The following is a 26,971-nucleotide window of genomic DNA, read 5'->3' as shown; positions in this document are numbered from 1 at the left end:
TTAATTATATTACCATGTGCTTCGGGCAACTGTTGGACTTTAAATTACAGATAAATTGCCTATCTGCAGAAATGGAGGAAACTTCTACACTGATGAAATCACATGTCTGGACCCAAATAAAAGGATGAATGTTTTTCAAACTTGTTTTTACTTATCTTTTAGTTAAGTAGATTTCAATACTCCAAAGATTTGCAATTTTATCACCGTGGGCAAGTATTCCTTCCATTGAAGCAGGTCCCAATCACTCCACTCTGCAACTTAGTAATTGGTCTTTGAGAATCACTTTGACTGAAATATTAATCATTATGCAGCCAACTTAGTGATGAATCTCTCCATATTTCCCTCTCAGGGTCCTCAAACAGCAGACACAATCTGTTGCCATACCCAGATTAGGACTTGTGTTCTACTTGGCATGCTCTTGGAAAATTCATAGCCTCCTCCACATCATGAGGAGGGAAAAGAGTAAGACTTCTGGGGAGATTAGTTAAGTATTTAAGTCTGGAGAAACTTATCAGGTTCCTGACATCCAAAATATTGTGATCAGCCTTCGAGATTAGGAAAAATGAGAATAAACTTGCCCTGGAATGGCAAAACCAGCAAGATATATATTCACATTGGAAGAGAATATAAATATTCCAAGGATAATTTCATCCTATTTCCTTTATTCTTTTTTCACTGGGGTGATGGAAATGGTTAGTTGATATTTTACTTGAAACAATCTAGTTCATATCATAGATTGTTAAAAAGAAAAGGCATCTGAATCTCTGGAAAGTATTGTGGTACATTATGTCTTGAAGTGTGACCCTGGGACTCCTCTAAAATAGGCAAACTCTTCATGAAAGAAAAACTCTCATCAAGCCCTAAAATAAGCATTTAAAGACATAGTAAGAATTCTAGACCTTTCCGTTTCTGTCATCCCTTGCTTAAAATTAGCCAGTCCAAGAAATGCTCCAAAATTAAGTTACAAAAATCTACTTCCTTATTTGTGTAGATGCTTGGCATTGCATTAATTTAAACTTATTTATACATAGTAGAAAACCATTATAATGAGATGACTCATTATTACATGCATTTAAACTATGAGGATTTGTCTTCTTTAAAGAACAAGTAAAACTCTGCCTAGCCTATTATATGTTAGTTCTTCTTTTAGCATTATAGAGGGTTTAATTTCTTTGTACATGTGCATTTTTGATTGCCTCTATTTCACATTTAGATGGTAAAGTTAAATATTTTTTATAACTTCATAGCACCAAAGTAAACTACATTTTAACCTTTATTTAAATTACATATTTTGAATTAATGAGGTCTGAGATTTTATTGTATTTAGCTGGTATAACAGGACTCTTAAAATTGTACTTGCAGAATGTCATCCAGGTAGTACAGTCTTTTTTTAAAATATAAAAACTTAATTTTTCTGATGATCTTGTGGGAATAAGTTCAGGAATTGCAGAAGAGTCCTCAGTGGATATTTGAAGGTAGGTAGCTTCTTTTAAAAAATATTTATTTATACCTAGTCATAGTGCCAGTAGCATACGAAGTATTTGATATGTTTTTCAATTATTCATCTGCCAAGCATCACAGCAGCAATCTCTAGATTCAATTAGTAGTGGTACTCTATACTGTGCTAATGAATTTTTAGGGCAATATGAAAATTAAATAAGACAAGTGAGTGTTGTGTTTTACTCTGCCTCATGCCAGACATAATTCTATAAGAACAAAATAGAAAATGCACATTTCAAAATTACAAAAATGCTTAGATCCAAAACTTTTCTTGTGCTTTATTAAAGGGTTAAAAAATGTGAATATTCTTTTTCTTCACAAGAGGGAGCTCTTTCCTATTCATTGCAAAAGCAACTTATAAAAATGCTCACAAAGAATTGGAAATTGAGGATGTCCATCAATTAGGGAATGATTAAACAAATTGTGGTACATGTTGGTGATGGAATACTACTGTGCTATAAGAAATGATAAGCAAGGTAATTTCAGGAAAAGCTGTAAAGATTTGCAGGAAACTGATGCAGAGCAAAATAAGCATAACTGAGAGAACGTTGCACATAGTAACAGCAATATCGTACAATGTTTATCTGTGAAAACTTGGCTTTTCTCGACAATGCAATGATCTGGAACAATCCTAAAAGACTTATGATGGGGAATGCTATCCACCTCCAGAGAAAAAACTGTAGGAATCATCTTTCACATCAGTGTATTTATGGTTTTACTTTGGGGTTATGTATGAATGTGCTCTTGCAACAATGGTTAATATGGAAGTTGTTTTGCATGAACATAAAAATAAAAAATGCTCACAAAATGTGATAATAAATAAAAATGTTTCCAGTGAAAAATGGTTTCTTTTTGGTGGCATACATTGGGATGATGGTGTCTGATATGCAATAAAATTTTGTCACTCCCTAACCTTGCAGTGAACAATTTACCATATTTATCAAATGTAAAGCAAAAGAAATGGGAATTTCTCTGTTCAAATATGGCCTCAGACACTTCTTAACTGCATGACCCTGGGGCAAATCATTTACTGCTCTTCTGTCTTTGAATTGATAATTAGTACTAATTCTAAGGCACAAGTTAAGGGTTTAAAAAAACAAAATAAAATATTTGGCGTAAAACTGAGTTCAAGGTTGTATTGAATGAGGTAGGAAAAGCTCATTTAATTAACGATGCTCTAGAGAAAAACTAAGAAGTATATCATCATTATATCACAGTATAACTTCAGGCAAGTCATTTAATGTTTTGTTTTAAACCCTTACCTTCTGTCTTGGAATCAATTGTATGTATGTAATAAGTTCCAAGGCAGAAGAGTAGTAAGGGCTAGGCAATGGGAGTTAAATGACTTGCCCAGGGTGGCACAACTGAGGCCAAATTTGAACCTAGGACCTCCCGTCTCTAGGTCTGGCTCTCAATCCAGTGAGCTACCCAACTGCCCCCCCCCCCCATTTAATGTTTCTAAACAAATGTCCTTATTTGGGAGGGAATGCTTGTATTAGCTACCTCATAGTGTTGTTGTAAAGCAAAACCAAGGTAAACTTCAAAGTGCTCAATAAATGTAGGCTATTATCACATGCTTCTTGGGCATCAATTCACAGGTTTGGGTATTACTATGCCACATGTAGAAAAGTACGAGATCCTGTTGTACTTTGAAAGCTATGACTCTGATCATTAGAATTTGCCCTAAGATTTTTTTTTTTCACGTGAATACTGTACTTGGCAAGATGAAGATAATGTTCAAATTCTACAACCCAATTCTTTCTTCCAGTATATGGGATCATGGGAATTGTGTAGCCATATAAATCCACATGCCTTATATAGCAACTTTGATTATATACAACATATATAGCAACTTAAAAGAATAGTGAGTTTAGCATTAGTATGTAGCAAAATTAACTGGGATTCTGAAAGAGTCATCCGCTCTCTGTGGTGGCTTGGGCGCCATGAGCTCCATCGGGACTGGGTATGATTTGTCAGCCTCAACTTTCTCTCCTGATGGAAGAGTTTTTCAAGTTGAATATGCTATGAAAGCTGTGGAAAATAGTAGGCAGTAGCAGGCCTGCTAGCAGATGCCCGTTCTTTAGCAGACATAGCTAGAGAAGAAGCCTCCAACTTCAGATCTAACTATGGCTATAATATTCCACTAAAGCATCTTGCAGACAGAGTAGCCATGTATGTACATGCATACACACTCTACAGTGCTGTCAGACCTTTTGGTTGCAGTTTCATGTTAGGGTCTTATGGTGTGAATGATGGAGCACAACTCTATATGATTGACCCATCAGGTGTTTCATATGGCTATTGGGGATGTGCCATTGGGAAAGTGAGGCAAGCTGCAAAAACAGAGATAGAGAAACTCCAGATGAAAGAAATGACCTGTCGTGATGTTGTTAAAGAAGTTGCAAAAATAATCTACATAGTACATGATGAAGTTAAGGACAAAGCTTTTGAACTGGAGCTTAGCTGGGTTGGAGAAGTAACCAAAGGAAGGCATGAAATTGTTCCGAAAGATATAAGAGAAGAAGCGGAAAAATATGCCAAGGAGTCTTTGAAAGAAGATGATGAATCAGATGATGATAATATGTAACAATGAGTGCTACAATACTTTTTTTTTAAAAAAAATGTTTTACATGTGAACTATGTAGAAGTAGTGTCCTGTGGATTATTAGCCCAGTGACAAATTACCAATTTATTAAAAATTTATCTTGTAAAAAAAAATTAACTGGGATTCATTTATTTATTCTTTACATAAACATTTAACTCCTACCACTTGAAAAAAAAATTGTGCTAGGTGCTATGTATGAGGTATTCAAAGAATATGTGATCCCTATAATTTTCAGTCTCATAAAGGTGACAAGGCATAGGCAATTTACCATAACAAGATAAAAATGTGAAGATTTTTAGCATTTTCTTTTTCTTTTGGTCTGGATCTATGAAGAAATTCTATATAGATTGGCATTTCCTTTGTAACTTACTGTATTAGAGTTGTCTATAATACCTGGGACAGAATTACTATTATAAAGTTCATTTTAACCAAGAATCTGTTGTTGTGACAGATGGCGAATATGATCCCCAATATGCATGGAGATGGAGAACTTTTGTCAGGGAAGATGTAAGATCTTCCTCTCATTTCCTGCTAGGGGGAATATACCACACATACCACCAATCCCAATTCTGCTTCCATCTCACTCTCAGACTCCCAGGGAGATTCTATGCTGAAATCAGCACTACAAGCCACTGGGAGGGTAAACTGAATTTGGAAAAACATTTAGTAAGCTCTTACTCTGTGCCAGGAACTGTGCTAAGTGCTAGGGATATATATGAAGAGGCAAAATGCATGACTTCATGGAGCTTACAATCTAATGGGGGAGGCAACATGCAAACAAACAAACAAATGAATGAATAAATAAATATATAGCAAGTTATATACAGGATAAATAGGAAATAATCAAGAAAGAAGGCACTTTAGTTAAGATTTTGGTTGGAACTTAATTAAAAGGAAGGGAGTTCAGTCAGTAGCTGCAGTGGAGGGGGAGAGCATTCCAAACATAGGCAGACAGCCAGAGAATGCTAAGAGCTGGAATATCTTGTTCTTGGAAAAGCCAGGAGGCCAGTGTCACTGAACAGAGGTATGTTGGATTGTAAAGACTGGAAAGCTAAGGAGAGGACTAGGTTATGAAGGATTTTGAATGGGAATTGTGTGGCCATATGATTTGACCTTGGAGACAACAGGAAGCCACTGGAGTTGGGGGAGAGGGGGCAAGATCAGAAGTTTAGGAAAAAACACTTTAGTGGCTGGAGAATTAGGATGGGGTGAGGAGGCAGGAGGCAGGAAGCCCCTCCTTTTGAAGTAATCCAAGTATGAGGTAATGAGAGCCTGCAGTAGACTCATAAGAGGGTCAAGGGGATTTGACATTCTAAAGCTGCAATCTACAGGCTTTGGGGATGAAAGATAGTAAGGAATGGAGGTGGATTCTTAGGCTGAAGGACTGGGATAATGATGCTGAACTCTACAGTAAAAGGGAAGGTAGGAAGGAGGAAGAGTTTGTGGGGTGGGGAGACGAATTTTGTTTTGGATATGCTTTTGAGTTTAAGAAATCCACTCGGGCATCCGGTTTGAGATGTCTGAAAAGCAGCTGGAGATTCGAGATTGGAGGTCAGCAGAGAGACTGGGGCAGGAAAGGCAGACTTGGGAATCACCAGAATCAGATAGTAATGAAATCCACAAGAGCGAGTAGTATAGAAGGAGAAAAGAAGCAGAGACCAAACACTGAGGAGGTGCAGTAGGCAGTATTCACCAGCTGCTGCTCCCAAGGAAAGCAAGGGAGTTCCCCCCCCCCCCCTTTCCTCTCTAAAGAGTATCTTCCCCCCATTTGGGGGTGGGGGGTCAGGCTTTGCTACCCACACTGGTTGTTCCCCTTTCCCAGGGAGAAAGATGTAGAGTTGGAAAGGACCTCAATCAAGTCCCAAGGTTCCTCATCTGCGATCCATAAATTAAACAAAAATAAAATCTGTATTTCAACATAATTGTTTTCCTTTGTGATTCTATGTGTTTGAGCTGCCTTTTTTGTGTATCACTTTTGGCAGCCTGGTGAAAAACCTGTGGCCTCCTCAGAATATATAGAACTGCAAAGGGAAACAATAATGGTGAAATACTACTAGGTGAGGCAGTGGATAAAGAGCAGGATTTTGTAGTCTGCAAGACGCAACTTCTAAGTAAGAGCTCTGTAAATCTTAAAGCGATAAATAAATACCGGCTGTGATTATTTTTTAAAGGCTTTTCAAATCCCTCATTTTACAGAGATTGAAGAATCCGAGGCCAAAGTTATCACAAGATTCGAACTCGCATCCTCCAAGTCCAGATTCAACGCTTGGGCTTTCCCACACCTACAAGATATGGGGCTCGGCCTAGAAGCCCTGGAAAGGCTTTTCTCGGAGTCCACTCTAGGAGTTGCCATCACACCCCTCCCGGAGTCTTGCCGCTGCAGACATCTCCCGCCAGCTTGTTTTCCCCACTTCCAGACTTGGCCACGGAGAGAGAGGACAGAGAGAGTGCGTCTTCCACGTACGAGAACCGTCATTAGCAATAGCAACTACCTACTTCCCCTCTTCCCCAGCTCAGCGAATACGCTCTTCCGCTTCCGGTCCCGCCCCTGAAGAGCGCTGCATTGTGGGAGCTCTTTCCTTTCTCGCTTCCCGGCCATCTTGGCGGCAGGTCTCTGGTGAGTGGGCCTCTGCGAGCTCGGGAATGACGGGGTTCGGGGGTCGCGCGGGGGTCGCGGGTGGGGAATTCCGGATGCTAAGTTTCTCCTCTTGTTTCTCTGTGCTCCAGACTGAGGGTCCTCCCGCACTGCAGGCAGGAAGATGGTGGCCGCAAAGAAGACGGTGAGTGGGGCGGGCCCAAGCCGCCGGCGGCCTCCACACGTGGAGCTACCCGGGCATTCGGGGTTCCAGCCAGGGGCCCGCGAGCGGGCGGGCGGGCTTAGAAGGACCGAAATCTACCCCCACCCCCATACGCCCGGGCTAGATTTCCAGGGTCGAGGAAAGTGAAAGCCAGGTCCGGATGCGGAAAGGCCTGGCGGGGAGGCTTCATTTGCCCTGGGTCCCAGAACCTGCTGGGCATGGTCCGGCTTCGGATCTGGGTGGGGTGCTCTGGCTGCCTGGAACCCTGGACTTAGAACAGTCTAAAATGTTTCCTGCAGAAAAAGTCGCTGGAGTCTATCAATTCGAGACTCCAGCTGGTTATGAAAAGCGGCAAATACGTGCTGGGCTACAAACAGACCCTGAAAATGATCAGACAAGGCAAAGCCAAATTGGTCATCTTAGCCAATAACTGTCCGGCTTTGAGGTAAGTAGCCGTGTTTCTGTGTGCTGTGGGAAACCTCCGATAGAATTTTCTGTGGGATACCATCTGGAGAGGGCCGTCATTTGTGTTTTTTAGGAGTGTCTGGTGAGGTAGATGGAAACCTTCCTGTACTTAGGAGTCAGAGAATTCCAGACTTAAATCTAATTTCGAACACAATAAATGTAGGATCTAGGACTAGTTAGATTCTGACCGAATTTTTCTTGGCTGTAAAATATGGATAATACACCTTCCTCATATATTTATGAGAATTAATTGAGAAGTGTATAAGAGGTAAAGCAAAGCTACTTTTGAAGATCTGGTTACATTTCCTGTCCCAAAGGCATACTGTCCATGTGACCAGGAACTTAAAATCATCTGAGCCACATTTATTGCCTTATCAATGAAATGAGGATAAACTTTGCAACACCTACCTTAAAGGGTTGATTTGAGAAAAAAACTTTATAGACCACAGCACTCCAAACCTAAGAAATTGTGCTTATTAAAATTTGTATCTGACAACATAAACTAGTCTTAATTTGTAGAATGGTTTTTACCATTGTTGTTTTGAGACTGTGGTATTGAACTACTATGTAGAGTTGGCATTTGGGAAATTGGAAGAAATTTTTTTGGTTGTTTTAAAAGTTAAACATTTTACTAGGACATATACTTAATATGAGTGTAACAGGTTGATATATTTCTGATTTGGAGATTTGGAAACTGGTACAAATAGTGTGCCATGGACTGACAGTACTAAATCTATTTGTAATCCTTGTAAAGCCTGAGTATTGGAGCTGTAAGGAATCTTTTCTTTTATATATAGGTACTTAATTAAAGTTGAAATGAGTTTGGTTTATCTGGAAAATGAGGGGATTAAAGTAACTAGCAATAGCTAGTATTTATATGTTGCTTTAAGGTTTGCAAAACTATGAATATTTACAGATATTACCTCATTATCTTCATAACAGTATTGGGAGCTGGGTGTTATTTTCCTCGTTTTACAGCTGAAATGAGGCAGAAAGTTAAGTAATAGGGAGACACTGCTAGTAAGGCTTTGAATTGCTGGTCTTCTGGTTTCAAAGTCCTATATTCTACTTACTATACCACCTAATTGCCTCACATACTATGTCTGAGGGTCATAAAATATATGAAAGCAGTGCTGTCAAAAAAAATGGGAGGGCTCCTGATAATGTAGGCCACATAGAAATCCTTAAATATGCCAATAGGCATCTGCTTTATTGTATTTTGATGTATTTTGTTCAATATTTCCCAATTACATTTACATTTGTTTTGAGCAGGGTTGTTCACAACTATGGTAAAGCAATATTGCACAATAGGTTTAAATCTTGAAGTCTGCAGAAATTAGGTGTTCCTAGGAAAATTTTCTAAGCCATGTATAACACTTCTTAGGAGAAATGGTTTGAAAATTTAAGACCTAAAGAAGCTTCTTAAAAATGTATTTTTTTTTCCCAGTTAATTTTTACATGCCCATGGTACTTATGTTTTGACCATTGACTTTTGTGCAAATTAGCATCACTAGGAGTTTTGTTCCTTCCCAATTAGCTGGCTCTCCTTATCTTATCCTTAAGGTCCCTTCAAAGACTATATCTGTGAAACTTTGACTATTCTTCATCAAATATCTTTACTTCCTCTGAGAAACTAGCGCTTTTTGCCTATATCATTCATTTGTCTGTTATAATGTTTTGTGATACTAAGCATATGCTTTCATTTTTATATTTTATCACCATCTAGATTGTAAGTAAGATCACCATTCTAGATTGTAAGAACATCTAGTCAGTAAACATTAAGTACCTATGGTGTACCCAGGCTAACTAGAACAGGTAGCCCATTTTAGTCCTTTTTGTATCTTTTCCATGTTTGGCACATAATAATAAGCACTTAGTAAATTATTTCCTGGAATTCTTTGCCTAGTACTCCTCTCCTGGCTTCCCTTACCTTCCTAAATGTCCCAGCTAAAAATTTCGCTTTCTGCAAATTAACATTTTATTTTTAATATATCTTGTTTCTACATAATTATTTGCTAGTTGTATCCTTGTAATCCTCTATTAGGCTTGAGAGCAGGGAACTGTTTGTTCTGTCTCCCTAGCCCTTCTAACAATGTTAGGGACACTTCTAGTTTGAATGTTTGATCTGGCCCAACTTTTCTTGATCCAATTTCGAGTTTTCTTGGCAAAGATACTAAAATGCTTTGCCATTTCCTTCTGCTCCTTTACAAATGAGGAAAGTGGCTTGCCCAGGGTCACACAACTAGTGAGGCCATATTTGAACTCAGCTTCTTCCTGACTCCTGACCTAGCATTCTATCCACTATACCACTTTAGCTGCTCAGTTCATTTGGATACTAACAGACTAGCTTAAAATGGTATGTTTTTTAATTTTTTTAACACAAAAGCAAAAGAAGCTATAGGATTATTGAATTGTTATTCTTTTCAAACAATAAACACTTGTTACATAAAACTGTTACTGTACTGAGGGCAAAGAAAAACATTGCATGGAGCCAGTATGGGAGATCCCATGCATACTCTTAAGAATGTGGCCAGGAGGAGGCAAATTTCAGAGGAAACCGGGAAGTCTTTTGGGTCATGACACTAAATGACTAGCCCTTAAGAGATAGGGTAGCAGGAACACAACTGTTCCAGACAGAAGGAATAGCTAAGAAAAGGGAGGGGAAGCCAAGTGTAGGACCTGTTTTGCAATGATTTTATTGGATTATAGTGTGTATAAGGGTGGGGAGGACTAAGAGATAACTTTGGAAAAGGTAAGTTGAAGAATGATAGTTTTGGTTTGGCCTTTGTTCAGTAGACAGTGGCAAAGCTTCACTTATCTGGATTATGGTTTAATGTGTCATTTATTTTATCTTCAGAAAATCAGAAATTGAGTATTACGCTATGTTGGCCAAAACTGGTGTACATCATTACAGTGGCAACAACATTGAATTGGGTACAGCATGTGGGAAGTACTACAGAGTATGTACACTGGCAATCATTGATCCAGGTATGTTGGGAGTTTTTTTGTTTATTTGGGGTGTTTTGTTTTTTTTTAGATTAGCTAAGCTATTTATGTGTACCATATAGTATTTCTTTTAAACTTGATGGTTTATTTCATAGGCTAATGTCGAAGAACTTAATGGTGCCTACTTGTAGATAGTTAATAATTATGTATTTAAGCACTTATGTGTCAGGAATTAGGCTGAGCTTCAATTATTGTGAATTAAGGTTGTAGAAATTTAAAAACAAACTCTACACAACTTTAAAAATGTATTTCATTAACTAGACAGGCAGTGTTGTGATAGACAAGAGAAATTTAATTATGATGGTGTATTTTTATAGGAAAGGTTGATGAAGGTACAAAAAGTCTGGGCTGCTCAGGTTTTTGAACTTATATGATATTGGAACACTTTAGGGCTCTTCTGAGAGACTAGCTTTTATATGTGATCAAATTCTAAATTGTTGATTAGGAAGGGAAATAAATATTTCTGACCTTTTGAAAGGGTAGGGAAATCATTAACTCCAGAATAAAATTGGTAGTGTAGGCAGCCTAATGATTTCAGCGGGTTTTTAATGGGACCCCCATTGTAGATAATTTATAGTTTGGTTTAGGGTATTGCGAATATTCTCGCTGGCCTGATTTTACTGTGATCTGGTCAGGCTAGACATTCGCTAGATTAAGACCATGCATTGTGCCTCCAGAACTAGTTCTCTTCCCTAGTTTTGGTTTTATAAATGCTGGTAACAAACTAAAGGTAAGATGTATTTGTCTTCTGGAAATAGAAACTGGGATGTTTGTTTTTTTTAGTGGTATTTTTTTTTTCCAACTCAGAGCAATAAAGATTGCTCCTGGATAGATAGTTGTGAAAAGGGAAGGAGAGCAAGCCTTGGTGAAAGTATGTATAGCAACTTTTAAGAATCTTGTAGTTTTTGGGAGAATAATCCAGGAAGAAAACTTGATTACTTTTGACTTGACAATAAACCTCAGTTGCCTTTATGTAAATTGTAACACTACTTTGTTTTTTTAATTTTCTAGGTGATTCTGATATCATTAGAAGCATGCCAGAACAGACCAGTGAAAAATAAACTGTACAAAGTATTCTTTAATAAACTGGGTAAAGCTTGTTTTAAAAAAAAATTGTATTACTATTTATTTTCTCTTGTAGAAATGAAAATCTGTTTGATCTGTGTTTTCATTCATGCTCACAGACTTGATCCTTTTACTCCATTTTCCCCCCATACTAATCTTTCTTTGTCAGTAAATAGATGTCTTAAAGTGAAGGAGAGTTATGTTATATATAACAAATCCCTGAAATTTCTTTTAACCAAAATTTAATCTTAATAAAATTTTATAGCTTTTAATGAATAGCAAAAAGTACTTAAAATCTATATCCCTGGCTCTTGTCCCAGTTTAGTCTGGGTCCATTCAGTGGTTGAGGTTCTAATGTACAAAAAAAGCACAATAACTTAAAATCTATATGATACTTTGGGTGGGGGGGGTGAATGCTAATGGCCAGTTTTTTTTAAGAGAGTTCAGCAAAACTACACATATAAACTGAAATTATTACGAGTCCAAGATTAGTCATAATTTTATAGTTTTCAGCATTAAATTGTTTTGTTTTCAGAGCACTTTTAAGGGGAAAGCTGGGTGGCTTAGTGAATTGAGAGCCAGGCCTAGAGATGGGAGGGTCCTAGGTTCAAATTTGATCTCAGACACTTCCTAACTATGTGACCCTGGGCAAGTCACTTACCATTCTTTTGCCTTAGAACCAATACACAGTATTGATTCTTGAGATGGAAGTTAGGATTAAAAAAAACACTTCTAAGTGTGAAGAGGAAGAAATGCAATGATGGATGAATAAACATTCTCAGTGCATTTTTTTACTAGCTGATACTCCTATTCCTGGAATGATGCTTTCCCTTCTAAATTCTTCATTTAAGACACAGTTCAAAAACCATCTGCAAGAGACCTTTCTGAATCATTCCACTGTTCCCCTTGAAAGTATTGTCCATTTATTTTATAATGAACATATTTGTATGTATATAACAGTCAATCCCTCAGGCTTACAACTAGGAGTTTATCCTCGCTACCCATCATTATCTCTGACCCCTCCTACTTTTTTTTTTTTTTTTTTGACCTTTATCTTCTGTCTTAGAATGGATACTAATTATTGGTTCCAAGGCAAAACAATGGTATGGGCTAGGTAATTGGGGTTAAGCAACTTGCACTGGGTTAACCCATCTAGCATGTGAAGCCAGGTTTGAACCTAGATCCTCCTTCCTCAAGGCCTGGCCCTCAATCCACTGTCATCTAGCTGCTGTGATAATGAGATTAAACCTACCCTGCCCATTTTTTGGATTTAATCACTAAGAGTAAACCACTTATGCCCCCTTGGGTAGTCATTCAATTCTGATTCATCACCCACTCTTGGGTTATAGACTTACCCCACTTGAGGATTAATTTGGTGGTTGTATTTTTAGTGATTAAATCTAAAAATGGGCAGGGTAGGTTTAATCTCATCACACTGCTATGAAACCCTCTCAATTTCACCTCAATAACTCAAAATATACTCCCTTTTCTCTGACTGTGCCACCACTTTGAATGCAAATTCATCATCTCACTTGGTGTATTGAAATTACCTGCTGGTGGTCTGCCTTCCTCAAGCTGCACTCTATCCTCCAGCTATTAAAAGTGATTTTTCTAAAGCACATCATGTTACATTCCCCTGCTTATCTTCAGTGGCTTCCTATTAGCTCTAGGATCAAATATAAAATTCTCTGGCATTCAAAATCCTTCGCAATCTAGTTCTCTCCTATCTTTGTTACACCTTACTCCCCATCATGAACTTTGTGGTCCAGTGATGCTGACCTGGCTGTTCCAAGAACAAGACACTCCCTCTGTCTCAGCCCTTGTCATTCTCTGGTTGTCCCCTATACCTGGAATGCTTTCCCTCCTCAACTCTTACTTATTGACTTCTTTGACTTCTTGGTGATACTATGGATAGGCTTAATTGCTGTGGCAAAGCCACTTCTTTGCCTCAGTTTCATTTGTAAAGTGGAGATAATAATAGCACCTACTTATTACAATTGTGAGGATCAAATGAGATTCCAGTGCCTGCCATGTAGGTAGTAAGAGTTTTTTTCACTACATCCAGGACTTAGCACAATTCCTGGCACATAGTCGCTGCTTAAATGTTTGTTAATCTATTAACTAAAATATGAACTTTATAGGGAGATAGTTTTTGCCTTTTTTTGGATCTACTAAGTACTTATATGGCATTTTTTGCTTTAATATAATTTTTCATGTAGTCTAATGAGTATTTACTATTTATGTAGTGCTAAGTACTGGGGAGTTATAGATTAAAACCCAGGAGAGCTTGATCCCCATTTTGCTAGTGCTCATGATTTAGGTAAAGCATTTGTGAAGCTAGTCAAAATGAAAGCCAGTAAATGTCAAAAAGTGTCAAATTGGTGATTAATGATGAATTCCTATTTAATTGTGAGAATAGCTACTAGCTATATGATTTTCAAAGTATGTGGAATATACCTATCTACATCCAGGTGACAGCTGAAAGGACTTTACATTTATTCATTTGTCTCCATGGATTTACTTAATCTTTTTTTTGAAGCAGCTTATATTTTGTGGGTTATTTGTTTAAAATTTATTTCGTTAAAGGTTAGGGCAGAGGTTAATTCTGAAATTGATATTTGGTGAGCAAATCTATTCATACTCCTTTGATACTCCTTTGCTGTTTTTTTCAGACTTTTTACTTCATGTTTTCATCACCACTGAAGTCTCCTAGTCCAGTCATTTAAATTTTAATCTTGAGGATAGAGAATGGATATTTTTTTTCTCCATTCTTTTTTTTTTTTTTTTTTTGAGACTTGTGAAACTGGTGATTTAATCAGGTAAATGCAACAAATATTGTGGTTCAGGTTTGATAAGGGTAGATTGGAAGGCAATACACCAATCAATACTAAAAAATGAGTGGTAAACAAGGAAATCACATTCACAATAATAAATGGGCTTACTGTCAGGACAAGTAGACCTACTGAGGCACAGATGGTGATTTTCCTCCTTTGGGGAAAATAGAGAGTTCGCCCAAACCTCTTTAGGTAAGAATTCTTGGATTGACAAGCTTTTATCCTGGTCTAACAGTGCAACAGATAAATTTTTATCATTGCATTCACTTATTACATCAACAAATTTTTATCAAGCAAATAAACAGTAATGATCATAATACTGTGTAGCGTAACGATTATCAATTTACACAATAGATATCTGGCAATGATGTTCCGTATTGATTAAGTAAGAACATTGACACCAAATAACATTAGTTAAAAGATGGTCTTATTAGAGATCATGCACTCATTCTCTGCTTCTTTCCCTACACTGTCAGGCTAAAGCAACTTCCCATTTTGATTCCATTTTTATTTTAGCCTGAGTCTCAACCCATGTAGTTGCTTGTTTGTTACCAAAATTGTTCCTTTTAATTTCTCTCTTTTTCTGATAACAGTATTGAGCAGTATGTCCTCTTATTCTACCATAGTAACAATGTCCTTTCAATCTTATTCTATGGTCTTGAGGTATTTTTTGGACAGGGGCTAAAACTGCTTTACTTTTCTCACTTGACTTCGGGATTATTTCCTTCTTTTTCTCTTCCTAAGCAATAGGCTTCTCATACCATCCTGGGCAGTATTTCAGAATAGTATTCCTTGATATTTAGGAGTGACTGATTTACAAAGGTTGCATTAGGTGTTCTAGCATTTCTCTGGTTTATGTGGTCTAATCTATCATCAGATCTGGGGTTTTGTCTTAACTTACTTTAATTCTCTTGTTCATCCAAGAAAAACTTCATTCCTCTAATTAAGTTACCTCCAATATTTCATATATCTTCTACAATATTAAGAGTCCTGTAGGGGTACTTCTTTGTTGTTAGTTAAGTTTCCTGGAAAGAGAAAGCAGGGATAGATACCTCCTTCTCATGCTTTCCCTTATTCTAATTCTCCTTCAGCTGAGGGAGAGCAAAAGGGGCAATTATTATTCTTTCTCTGGTTGCTTTCTTTAAAAAATCATAGTAGATAATTCTTTCACAACAAATCAAATATTTTCTAACTGTTCCCATTTTTCCTGTTTTTCTAAGGCTTCCAATTTGTCTATAGCATAAGAATGAAAAGTTTGAAATTTAGGCCAAAAGTTCTCGCTTTATACCAATAAAACAATATTCAATAGATTTATTTCTGTTTTTTCCCTTGACTATTGGCAGATCACCATTATCCCAAGCAATCAAGAATTTGTCTAGGGGAGACTCCACAGGAATTTCTCTCCTAGTAAGCCTAGAGATCATTTTAAGAGATGTCTCCCTGTCAGGGCTGCAACCTGAAGAAAAGGAACATTAACCATTTGGGTGGACTAGGTTGCTTGTACTGCCCAAAAACCTGTTCACTGGAGAATACCTGAGCATGCCCTCTGAGCCAGAACTTAGTGAGCAGCAAAGGGTTAACCCTGGAGCTCCTTACTCAAAGTCAGCTTCAAAGGGAGAAATCCAGTGATATTTCACCCATGAGGAGGCAGCTTTGTTTCTGTGAGGGAGAATGACAATGGTTATCTGTAATGAAAGAACACTATCCACATTTAGAGAAAGAATTGTGGGAGTGGAAACAGAAGAAAAACAACTGCTTGATCACATGGATCAATGGGGATATGATTGGGAATGTAGACTCTAAGTGATCACCCTAATGCAAATAATTAATGCAAATTAATAATATGGAAATAGGTCTTGATCAATGATACATGTAAAACCCAGTAGAATTGCTCGTTGGCTATGGGGGGTGGGAGTGGGAGTGGGAGGGAAAGAACATGAATCATGTAACCATGGAAAAATATTCTAAATTAATTAAATAATTTTTTTTCAATTATAAAAAAAAACAACAAAAAAACAAAGCCTCCTTGGCAGGCCTGACTGACCTGTCCAAACCCCAGAACGTGGAGGTCAGGAGCAGAGATTGTCCCTGGGCCATCCCTGGAATGGTGGGACACACTGCCATTCCCCTGATGCAGTGTACCACACAAGACAGTGGATGAATAAATGACTGCACTTGGGCCTGTCTGGAACCTGGGGGGGCTCACCAGACAGGGGCTACAGAAGCCAGAGAAAACCCCCAGAACACAGTTGGGGATTGTGGGTGACATTTGAGGTCACACTGACAGCAAGCAGTGATGGTGCCCCTAGGAAAGACAGAGGTCTTAGTTCTTGGGGGAGTTTGGCCAGGCCTGGGGATGGACTGCACTCATCTGAGATGGGGGCCTTGGGGTCCCAGGGGGTCATTCCCTCTGGCTCCAGGGTCTCTGCTTGGGTCAGATGGTGGTCCTTCAGGGGGTGGGTGCCCCAAGGTGGGGGACTTCCTCTTTGCATTGATTGCCTCCCCTCCCCCTCTCAATGAGGAAAGTCCCAAAGAGAACACCTCGGGGTAGGCCAGGAGCTGAGACTTATTTCTCCATTCTTAAAATGTTTAATATGAAAACATGTTGAGTGGCCCAGTGGATTGAGAGCCAGGCCTAGAAACGGGGTGTTAGGTTCAAATCTGGCCTCAGACACTTCCTAGTTGTATGACCCTGGGCAAGTCAATTAACCTCCATTGCCTAGTTTAAAAAAACCAAAACATGTTGACTATTTTAAATTTACTTTAACATACTTAAAACGTATGGCTCTCAAGTCATATCTGGCTCTTGAGGGCCAGATATAGTTCTTTCTGCAGGAGCCATAAAGTCAATTTTTTTCAGGCACTGTTACAGGAGTGCGCACTGTGAGCACTGTACGGCTCTCACGAAATTACATTTTAAAAATGTGGTGTTTATAGCTCTCACGGCCAAAAAGGTTGCCGACCCCTGCTTTATCTCTTAAAAAAATAACTTTTAAAGCGATTTATCTTTTGCCTCACGGTCACCCTTAATGCCTCATTTCTATAGAGGAGGGAAGTATATCACTCACCAAGTGGTTTCACATAGTTCAGAATGTTGGTGTTGGCAGTGTTTTCATTTGTTATTGCATTTGTGTGTTTTTCAGGCCTTTTCCCCTTCAGTGCTTAAGTTCAAGTAAATATATCTTATATGTGCTTTAAAAACTGCACATTACATTGCAAATATAACATGGTTTTGTACAAGGATGAAATGATTAATTGATTTTTTTTGGGGGGGGCAGAGGTCTAAAGCAGCAAATTGGCCTAATTGTTCTGCATTCAATTTTTGTTGTCATGGACCCCTTTGGCAGTCTGCTGAAGCCTTTGGACTCAGAAATGCATGAAATACATAGAGCTAAAAAGGAAACCCAATTACATTGAATTATAGTTGTATAAATGTTTTTTTAGAAACCAAGTTCATAAACAGCAAGGTAAGAACCTTTGGTCTTACATCTTTAGACCAATTATCTTTTGGTACTAAGAGAAAGTAATAGAGAGTTCTGGAGTCAGGAGAAACCTGGGTGCAAATCCTGTCTCTGATAGTAACTAGCCATTGGACTTGACCTTAGGCAAGTTACTTAACCTCTCCATGCCTGTTAAGTCATCTTTAAGATGGGGAAAATAATTGTGCTTGCTTCTCGTTTTTTTGAGGATTGCGTGTGATAAATGTATGTAGAAATGCTTTACCAACCTCGATATAAATTTCTGGCATTAAGTTTAATGAATACACTTAAGAAGCATTTGAATTGGTTTCCCTGAACCATGTAGCTTTAATTTTGTCCTCTTTGCAACTCTTCTATTTTTCTGTCTTAACTTCCTTTTACAAATTTCTTGAGATTATAGATGTATGGAGATAAAAATAAAAGCTTTGTTCTTCAAGGCTTTCAATTTAACAGGGAAGTTAAGACATGGCTGTAATATAAAGTGGAATGTAGTAAGTTTCTTAGGAAAGATATAGATATAGTTTTAATTTAGCAGGGGGTTCAGGACAAGCCCAATGGCAGAGGTGGATATAAATTAAACCTTGAAGGATGGATAGGATTTTGAAAATTAGTAATAGGGTGAGATAGAAAAAAAAGCTTGTAGCAAGTTGAGTTTGAGGGGAGAGTGAGTGGCTCTTTTTGCCCAGAGTGCAATTTATACCCCCAAAAAAGCCAGATTGGAAGACCTTAAGGCCAGGCTAACTGGCTGGGTTTCTAGGGATCTCTACTGCATTTTGTACTTAAAGAACAGCTCTTGTACTAAAGAACAGGACTTTGGAGACTTCATTCTTTTTTATATATATAAAAATGTTTTAATTGGTCTCATTTCCTGAGAATCTCTGCTTTTTGTTGCCTCTCTGAGCCACTAACTGATCAACAACATGCTATACATTTCAAATCCTTACACAAAGTAGGCATTTAGGAAATGTTGAATTCTCTAGAGATTTGAGTTATAAAATAATCTTATGGAACATTGTAAAAGGTTTTCTGAAAGAAAAATAACATATTGAGTCTCCCTTTAAGCCATGCTTATTTAACTCCTCGAGAATGCTATCAAGATTAGTAAAATAATATTCAGGTCATTCAGTCCAACATCTACATAGTTTGCCACTGCTTTTATATTGTGTATATTTGGCACTGTTCTAAAAACTGTCAGCTTCAAAAGATTTGGATGTGGCAATATTTCAAAGTATTCAGTCAACACAAGTCTTCCCTCTCTTAGTTCAGATTTAAACTATTAAAAGTTTAAAATTGAACCAAGATTTTTGAGAGACCCAATAGTTTCACTTGATTTCCAAGGGCAACTTTTGTAAACTGACTTATCAAACTTTCTATGCCTTTAAAAAAAATAAATCTTATTACATTCAGTAAACATTGCTCAAGTGCCTGGTATATTTTTTTTTAATTGCCTGCAATAGGGCAGCTGGGTGACTCGGTGGATAGAGAGCCAGGACTACAGAAGGGAGGACCTAAGTTCAAATACAGCCTCAGACATTTCCTAGCTGTATGACCCTGGATAAATCACTTAACCCTCGTTACCTATTCCTTACCACTCTTCTGCTTTGGAACCAGTACACAGTATTGATTCTATGATGGGAGGTAAAGATTTAACAACAACAACAAAAAAAGGTATTAGGGAGTTAGTTACTGAAGGTTTTTGAATAGGGGAGTGATTGGTAGTCAGACTGTATCTTGGGAAAATCCACCATTATTAAACTGTTCTGCCAGAAATTTACAGTAGAAAAGGATTTGAGATGCATCATAAGAAGAAAAGACGACATGGCAAACCAAACTGGGCCTCAGTTTGAAGTATTCAGGATTTTCATCCCTCTCCACCTTGTACTTACCTTGAGTGAAAAGATGAATGTTTTCTATTCTCCTGCTCATTCCCATCAACCAGTCAGTTATTCAAAGATCCCAAATAATTTCATAGGAAAGGATTGCACAGGAAGCAGAGGTGACAAATCACTTTCTTGGCACCTCACCATTCTGAAACTTCACTCCCTAGACCCCCTCCAAAAGTGGGAGCATCTCTAGCATGACAGATAGGGTTTATACAAAAAATAGTTAGGAAGTCATCTAGAGCTGCTTCACCGCCACTTTACTTGGGTAAGGTGACACAAACATTCATTTGGAGATCACTTGGCTGCTAACTGGAGTAACCCTTACAGAGAGCTCTTCGATGCACTATGGCCCTAATTTACCTTTCTTAATGGGAGTGGGAGCCCAAGTATGAGTTCTTACATCTGATTTTCATTCCTTTTTGTATCCATGATACCTGGCACAGAGTGGATGTTTAATAAATACTTGTTGGTTGATTCGTCACTGTCAAATGGGCAGATTTATTTATTTTTGTTAAGCTGCCCTCCCCCCTCTTCAGTTTTTGTTCCAAGTGATTAGAGGGATGTTTTTGGAAATGAAGGTGATATGTGCATAATTAACAACTAATCAATCAATCAATTAATTAATTAATGCTTGTCTTCCCTTTGAAAGGTGGGAGCTGGAGGGAGGATGAAAATTTAGAATGCAGAATTTTTTAAAACTGACTTGTAAAGGGGCAGCTGGGTAGCTCAGTGGAGTGAGAGTCAGGCCTAGAGACTCAGGAGGTCCTGGGTTCAAACCCAGCCTCAGCCACTTCCCAGCTGTGTGACCCTGGGCAAGTCACTTGACCCCCATTGCCCACCCTTACCAATCTTCCACCTATGAGACAATACACCGAAGTACAAGGGTTTAAAAAAAAAAAACAACTTAAAAAAAACTGACTTGTAAAGATAAATAAACCTGACTTTAAGAAAAAGGTGGTGTAAAAACAAAAGAAAAAAATTTTAGTAAAAAAGAAAAATTATTTTTGTCAGGGAATTTGTTAGCTTTTTGTGGACCTGATTAGGCATCTCTTTTGGTATGTTGAAGTGTGGCTTAGATATAGAAGGCCTGGGCTCTAGTCCTAGCTTTACTTTATTATTTATTAGCTATATCACTTTGGGCCATTTCACCTCGTTTTCTTCATCCATTAAATGGGAATAATTAATACTAGCCCTGTTACATACAGTTTTGAGAATCAAGCCAAATCATGTCAAAATAGCCTTAGGATTATTCAATTGAAAACTATACCCTTGAGATTGTGAGATAAAGCAATTGTCAGAATATAGTAGAGGGTGCTGGGCTTACTTCCTTGTTCTAGAAACTTCTAATGGCATCTAAGAGAAAATTAAAATTCCCCATAAGCATTTAAAGCACTTCACAGTTTGGCTCTAGCATAGCCTTCCGTACAAAACTAAGTATTAGTTCCATCTGTTAATTCTTTCTAGCCAGGCAGGCTTAACTCTGTTTCTTATACACAACTTTCCATGTCCCATCTCTGCCTTTCCATGGGCCATCCTTCTGCCATTTCTCACTAGAGGAGGGAGGAAAGAATGAGCCCATGGGAAATAGGTCTTGATCAATGACACATGTTAAAACCAGTGGAAATGTGCATCGGCCATGGGTGGGGGGTGAGCGGGGGGTGAAGGGGAAAGTAGGAGCATGAATCATGTAACCATGTTAAAAATGAATATTAATAAATGGTTAAAAAAAAAAAAAGAATGAGCCCGTGTCACCTACATGAGACCTCTCATCACTGCTGCCAAATTTATTTGTATTCTTTTGTTAAATGGAGAATGACAGTGAATAGAGAGCTGGCCTTAGCTAGTTAAACCCAAGTTCAAGGCAATTTTTTTTAAATGTCCCAGGCACTTGAGCAATGTTTACTGAATGTAATAAGATTTTTGTTTTTTTTAAAAAAAAAGGCATAGAAAGTTTGTTGTCAGTTTACAAAAGTTGTCCTTGGAAATCAAGTGAAACTACTGATTGTGTGATCTTGGGCAAACCATAATCTCTCAGTGCTCTGGGCAGCTTTTTAAGACTGTAAATATGGAGGCATGTGGGTGACTCAGTGGATGGAGAACCAGGCCTAGAGATGAGAGGTCCTGGGTTCAAATTTGACCTCAGACACATCCTAGCTGTGGGACCCTGGGCAAGTCACTTAACCTCCACTGCCTAGCCTTTACTGCTCTTCTGCCTTAAAACCAATACACAGTAATGATACTAAGATGGAACGTAAGGAGTTTTTTTGTTTTGTTTTGTTTTGTTTTTTTAAGAGACTATAAATTTCAGGGAATGGAGCAATCTGCATTGGTAGGAGTTTCCTCACCTGGGAGTTCCTATTTTCAAATCACAGGTCTAGCCCCTCTCCCAGTTTGGTTTAACTTTCTTCTCTCTCCTTTAATAGAATATAAAAGCCCCTTGATAGCAGGGACTATTTGTTTTTGTCCTCATTTCTGTCACCTAGATTGATATATGGCTCCTAGTAATAGGCACTAAATTAATATTTGTTTATTGAATGACTTTGAATCAGAAAAAAATGGGTTCGAAGCCTTTCTAGCCCATAACTAGTTTTGTCCTGGGCAAGGCATTTCATCTCTTAGCCTCAACTTCCTCATCTAGAAAATGGAAATAATACCCATACCTTTTTTACAGGGTTGACATGAGAGTCACAAAAGGCAGACATAAAGCACTTTTTCAATCTTAAAGCATATTCATTGTTTGCTAGTGTTGTTAATAATGTTTTTTGAAATGGGGTGATTGTACTGGATTGCTGAGTCTTAAATCTGTAAAACAGATGTATTCTTTATAGCCACCAGAGGGAGCCTGGATACAACAGAATAGTGGAGCCCTATTTTGACAACTGAGAATGGCGCCATCTGGAACCAATTCCAACATATCTTACTGAATACTTTGCTAGTTTTATGGTTCTGTGATTTATTGGTGCAGATACTCTGTCCATCCACGTAGGCCCATTCCACCATGTCCTTGCATAAATCTTTCATGTGTGGCCTCCCCAACTGGATGAAGAAAATTTTTCCTTTGCTTTTAATATCTTGTAGATACCAGTATGGCATTTGAACTGTCTAATTCACAATCTTGCTTATGACTGGCCCATCTTCTTTTCCAGTGATATGCCCTCGAGAGCTTCCATACTACTTCTTGAATCTGTTCTATAGCCTATTTGCCTCCACACTATATATTTTTCTATTGTTCTATGGATCATCTGCAATTTTTAGAGATGATTTTATTCTGTAATTCTCAGCTATGTAACATCACTGGGTCTTCTTGATTATTCTTTGGCATGTGATATTGTTGATCATCTTCTTCACTATCCTTTTGAATTTGTATCCATACTTTTGGGCATTAAATAATAACAATAACTAATATTTATATAGCTTTAAGATTTACAAAGCATTTTACATATATTAGCTCTCTTGAACCTCACAACATGTAAAATAGGTTATCATTTCCATTTTACAGATGAGGAAACAGGCTGATAAAAGTTAAACTATTTTCCCAAGGTCACAACCAGTTAGTGTCTGAGGCAGGATTTGAATTCAGGTCTTTCCAACTTCAAATCCAGTGCCTATACAATTTACTATAACAATTAGCTACCTTCTTATGCTTTTTTTCATTGTTGTTGCTCTTCGGTCATTTTTAGTTGTGTCTAGTAGCCCCCACTAGTGAGAATGGACCCTAGTAAAATCATAGCCATAGCCTAGAAACAGCCAGACATGTAGCATACTCCTCACATGAGAACTCACTCCTCCTCTCCCCCAAATACTATATGTTCTTCTAAGAAATTACTGATGCAGGAATTCTGTGATAAGCTGGGTCACATGGTGACATGCTGAATGATCACCTATAGAAAACTCTGTTCAGAGCCACCTAGGTAATTTAAATCCATTGTTTCTATCCTGTTAATCATTGACTTCCACTATGAGTGATCTAATCCCTCTGCCTGATTCAACCCTCTATAAGTATCTACCTGTAATCAATAAACTTTGTCACTGATCAGCAAGAGGCCTGTGATTTTGTCTGTAAGTTGGCCTGTGACCCTCCTGATCCCAACCTCATTCCTCTTATCCCGTTCCATGACTACAAACAACTTGTCCAGCTGGACTTATTAGTGTCTGGCTCTTTGTGACCCCGTTTGGGATTTTTATGACAAAGATACTGGAATGGTTTGCCATTTCCTTCTCCAGCTCATTTTCCAGATAAGGAAATTGAGGCAAACAGGGTTAAATGATTTACCCAAGGTATACAGCTAGTAAATGTCTGAGGCCAGATTTGGACTCAAGAAGATAGATCTTTCTGACTCCAGGCCCTACATTCTTTGCAATGTGGAACCTAGCTATCTCACTTTTTCACTGACTCATTCATTTTTGTGGATAAGGAAAGTTAAGTTCTGAAAGGTTCTAAGTCAATAAACATTTATTTAACTTATCCCAAACCACAGATGTTAACGGTGGAACTCTGTTGTGGATTTCTTCGCCAAGTTTATATCTCTTAGCCTTATTCCTTACTTTTTCATACCATCTGTAATCTTTTCCATTATTTGGAATCCTTTCCTCTTTGAAATCTCTTTAAAATATGTGTTATTGGGAGCAGCTGGGTGGCTCAGTGGATTGAGAACCAGGCCTAGAGATGGGAGGTCTTGGGTTCAAATATGACCTCAGACACTTCCCAGCTGTGTGACCCTGGGCAAGTCACTTAACCCCCATTGCCTAGCCCAGTGGTTCCCAAATTTTTTTGGCCTACCGCCCCCTTTCCAAAAAAAAATATTACTTAGCCCCCTGGAAATTACTTTTTAAAACATTTTAATAGCAATTAATAGGAAAGATAAATGCACTTATGGCCATCACTGCCTCCCTGGATCGCCGCACCCACCAGGAGACAGTAGCACCCACTTTGGGAATCACTGGCCTAGCCCTTACTGCTCCTCTGCCTTAGAACCAATACATAGTAGTGATTCTAAGATAGAAGGTAAGGGTTTTAAAAAAATAAAATAAAATGTTATTAAATTGTCACATCCAACACATATTTCTGTGGGATCTGTGAATTCCATATATTCACTCTTCTTTCATAATCTGAAGTGCTACTTCTACTTTTTCATGTAGCATATTGGATATAGAAATGATAGAGTCTTAATTGTGCTGATCCCAGTATCTGTGAAGAGAATATATTGCTATAGAAATAGTGACAGAGTTGTTTTACTCCATGTCCTGTTGTCCTTTGAGCTACATGTCTAAGTGCTCTCAGGATGATCTGGTTAGCTGAGTATCACACAAAACTTTCTGTAGTATGGTTCCTCCCCCCCCCCCTTTCCTTATTTTGTAAGGTGACATGGTATAATCTGTTGACCTTTCCTATAATGTTTTGCAAATGAACTTATGCTCTAAATTGATATAATTTTTATTTGTCAGGATTCTCTACTTAGCAAGGAGATTAAGTATTTGCTGGTTTAGATATTTCTGGGCTCTTGGATTCCTCATTATGGTGACTATTTTAAGTTGGAGCTCTGGACAGTGGTAGATACCTTTCCTCAATTTTATTTTATTTTATATATAAAATTCCCAACTTATAATACAAATGCATCTATCCTATGATTCAGCAAAGATATCTGCATATACCCACACATGTATATCAAGTTAAAGTCCAATACAAAAAAAACCAAATACCATACTGTTAAGATTTTTCTAAAGGCAATGTCTAATGGTAGTAAAAAAGGCTGAGTTAAGAATGGTTTATTTTGTAGTCAAACGAGACATTGGCAACACTCACTTTGTAAGGGAGAGACAAATAGTGAAATAAATGGCATTCACCATTTATGACAAAATACCTTTTAAAATGCCCACATATACATTTTCCAAAACAATAGCATTTGTTGGGTAGCTTATTTCTTCTCACATGGTTGAATTCTACTTGGAATTCAGTATGGTTACTTTCTAAATGTATTTCTACAAGTTAGTATGCTTTTGCCTTGGTTCCACATGGAATCTAATGCTGAATTTCTACCCCAGAAATATTTGGGGATTTGACAGTGTTACAGATTTAGCACCTGGAGCTCTATGGCCCTGACCTGCATTTACCATAATTCTGTCTAGAATGATAATTCTGCATATAAACATGTAGACAAGTTCTGATCTTCATCTGTATCTCAGACGATTTTCCAGTACTTCCATTCTCCTTGTCATTTCTTCCAGTAAGCCATCAGTTAAGGAAAGAAATAAGCATCTAAAATGTATTTTTTGGGTTCACTCTGAATTCACATGCAGGTATTGTTATCCACATAAAATTTGGGATGTCTTACATAAGGAAAAAAATCTTTGCCTTTTTTTTTTATTCCTGGCATGTATTTTTAAAATTATATGTACATATCATTTAAATTTTTTCTTTAATCCTTACCTTCTGTCTTAGTATTGATTCTAAGACAGAAGAGAGTGGTAAGGGTTAGGCAATTGGGGTGGTGGCTTACCCAGGGTCACGCAGTTAGGAAGTGTCTGAGGCCATATTTGAACCCAAATTCTCCCAACTCTAGGCCTGTTGCTCTATCCATTGTGCTACCTAGCTCTCCCCATACCAGAGAATTTAAGCAACTCTCTTTTACTGCTTAAAATACATATATTTTAATCCTAACCCAGGCCAGTAGCTCAGTTGGCCAAAGTATGACTTCGACCTTAAAAAAAAATTCCCACCATACAATAACTCTAAAATGCTATGAAGCATCTTTTGAGGGGATATACCCCATCCCTACAACCAGAAATGTTGAGGGTCTGATATATACACTTACTAGAATAGTAGAAATCAAGGAGCTGAGTCTCTGGAAAACTAAGCTGGGAAAGTAGAAGGAGGAGAGGTAGGAGACAAAGGAGAAAAGTGGTAAGGGAGAAGGGAGAGAGAAAGAAATAAATGAAGGCAAGAGAAAAGAACTCTACCATTATTCCATAGCTGTCAGATTGCCAAGTAGCTGCAGGGTCTTGGTCCATGGTATACCCTATACCCATGCTGGTGAATGTATGGCACACATGCCACAGCTCCCTCTTCACCTGAGGACATTTCTCCCATCACCTGTCCCTCTGCTCAGCAGCTCAATGGGAGCGCTTCCTCCCTCTTCTGTCTGGGGTAAGGTGGGCGGCTCACGTGTGGTGTGAGGGTTACAGTTTGGGGACCTGATCTCTAAAATGTTCACCATCACTGTCCTGTACCCTGTAGCTTCCTGCCTTCACTGGCCAGCCACAGAGCTGGCAGAGTGAGAGTGTGTGTGTGTGTGTGTGTGTGTGTGTGTGTGTGTGTGTGTGTGTGTGTGTGTGTGTG

The 26,971-nt window shown here is 38.1% G+C and overlaps 2 protein-coding genes, 1 non-coding gene and 1 pseudogene across 3 annotated transcripts in view; 3 read left to right on the top strand and 1 right to left on the bottom strand.

The window, feature by feature from the left end:
• The first annotated feature begins 3,418 nt into the window (after positions 1-3,418).
• Positions 3,419-4,218, top strand: LOC123231902 (annotated as a pseudogene).
• A 2,457-nt stretch (positions 4,219-6,675) lies between these two features.
• On the top strand, positions 6,676-11,487 carry RPL30 (ribosomal protein L30). Its single transcript, XM_044658213.1, has 5 exons — positions 6,676-6,722; positions 6,833-6,885; positions 7,203-7,348; positions 10,226-10,356; positions 11,386-11,487. Exons 2-5 carry the CDS (start codon positions 6,865-6,867, stop codon positions 11,433-11,435), a joined length of 348 nt encoding a protein of 115 aa, XP_044514148.1. The 5' UTR covers positions 6,676-6,722; positions 6,833-6,864; the 3' UTR covers positions 11,436-11,487.
• LOC123232776 lies at positions 10,966-11,099 on the top strand. The gene has a single exon (XR_006505283.1). It is a non-coding gene; the product is annotated as a small nucleolar RNA SNORA72 (small nucleolar RNA).
• Positions 11,488-15,865: 4,378 nt separating the features above from the next.
• Positions 15,866-26,971, bottom strand: part of MATN2 (matrilin 2) — a 198,920-nt gene continuing 187,814 nt past the window's right edge. The window contains exons 16-17 of the mRNA XM_044683928.1: positions 16,318-16,465; positions 15,866-15,932 (exon numbers count right to left, since the gene is read on the bottom strand). Coding sequence (XP_044539863.1) covers positions 15,866-15,932; positions 16,318-16,465 — 215 coding nt within the window. The remainder of the gene's footprint in view (positions 15,933-16,317; positions 16,466-26,971) is intronic.

The sequence above is a fragment of the Gracilinanus agilis genome, chromosome 1 (genome assembly GCF_016433145.1).
Source record: "Gracilinanus agilis isolate LMUSP501 chromosome 1, AgileGrace, whole genome shotgun sequence".
NCBI classification, from domain to species: Eukaryota; Metazoa; Chordata; class Mammalia; order Didelphimorphia; family Didelphidae; genus Gracilinanus; species Gracilinanus agilis.
Note: the sequence above shows the minus strand (reverse complement) of the source record. Positions and strands in the feature narration are given on the sequence as shown.

Coding starts and splice junctions, on each gene's coding strand:
- RPL30 (XM_044658213.1), top strand. CDS start 6,865: ATGGTGGCCGCAAAGAAGACG. Junction 7,349..10,225: donor AATAACTGTCCGGCTTTGAG/GTAAGTAGCCGT, acceptor TTTTATCTTCAG/AAAATCAGAAATTGAGTATT. Junction 10,357..11,385: donor ACTGGCAATCATTGATCCAG/GTATGTTGGGAG, acceptor TTAATTTTCTAG/GTGATTCTGATATCATTAGA.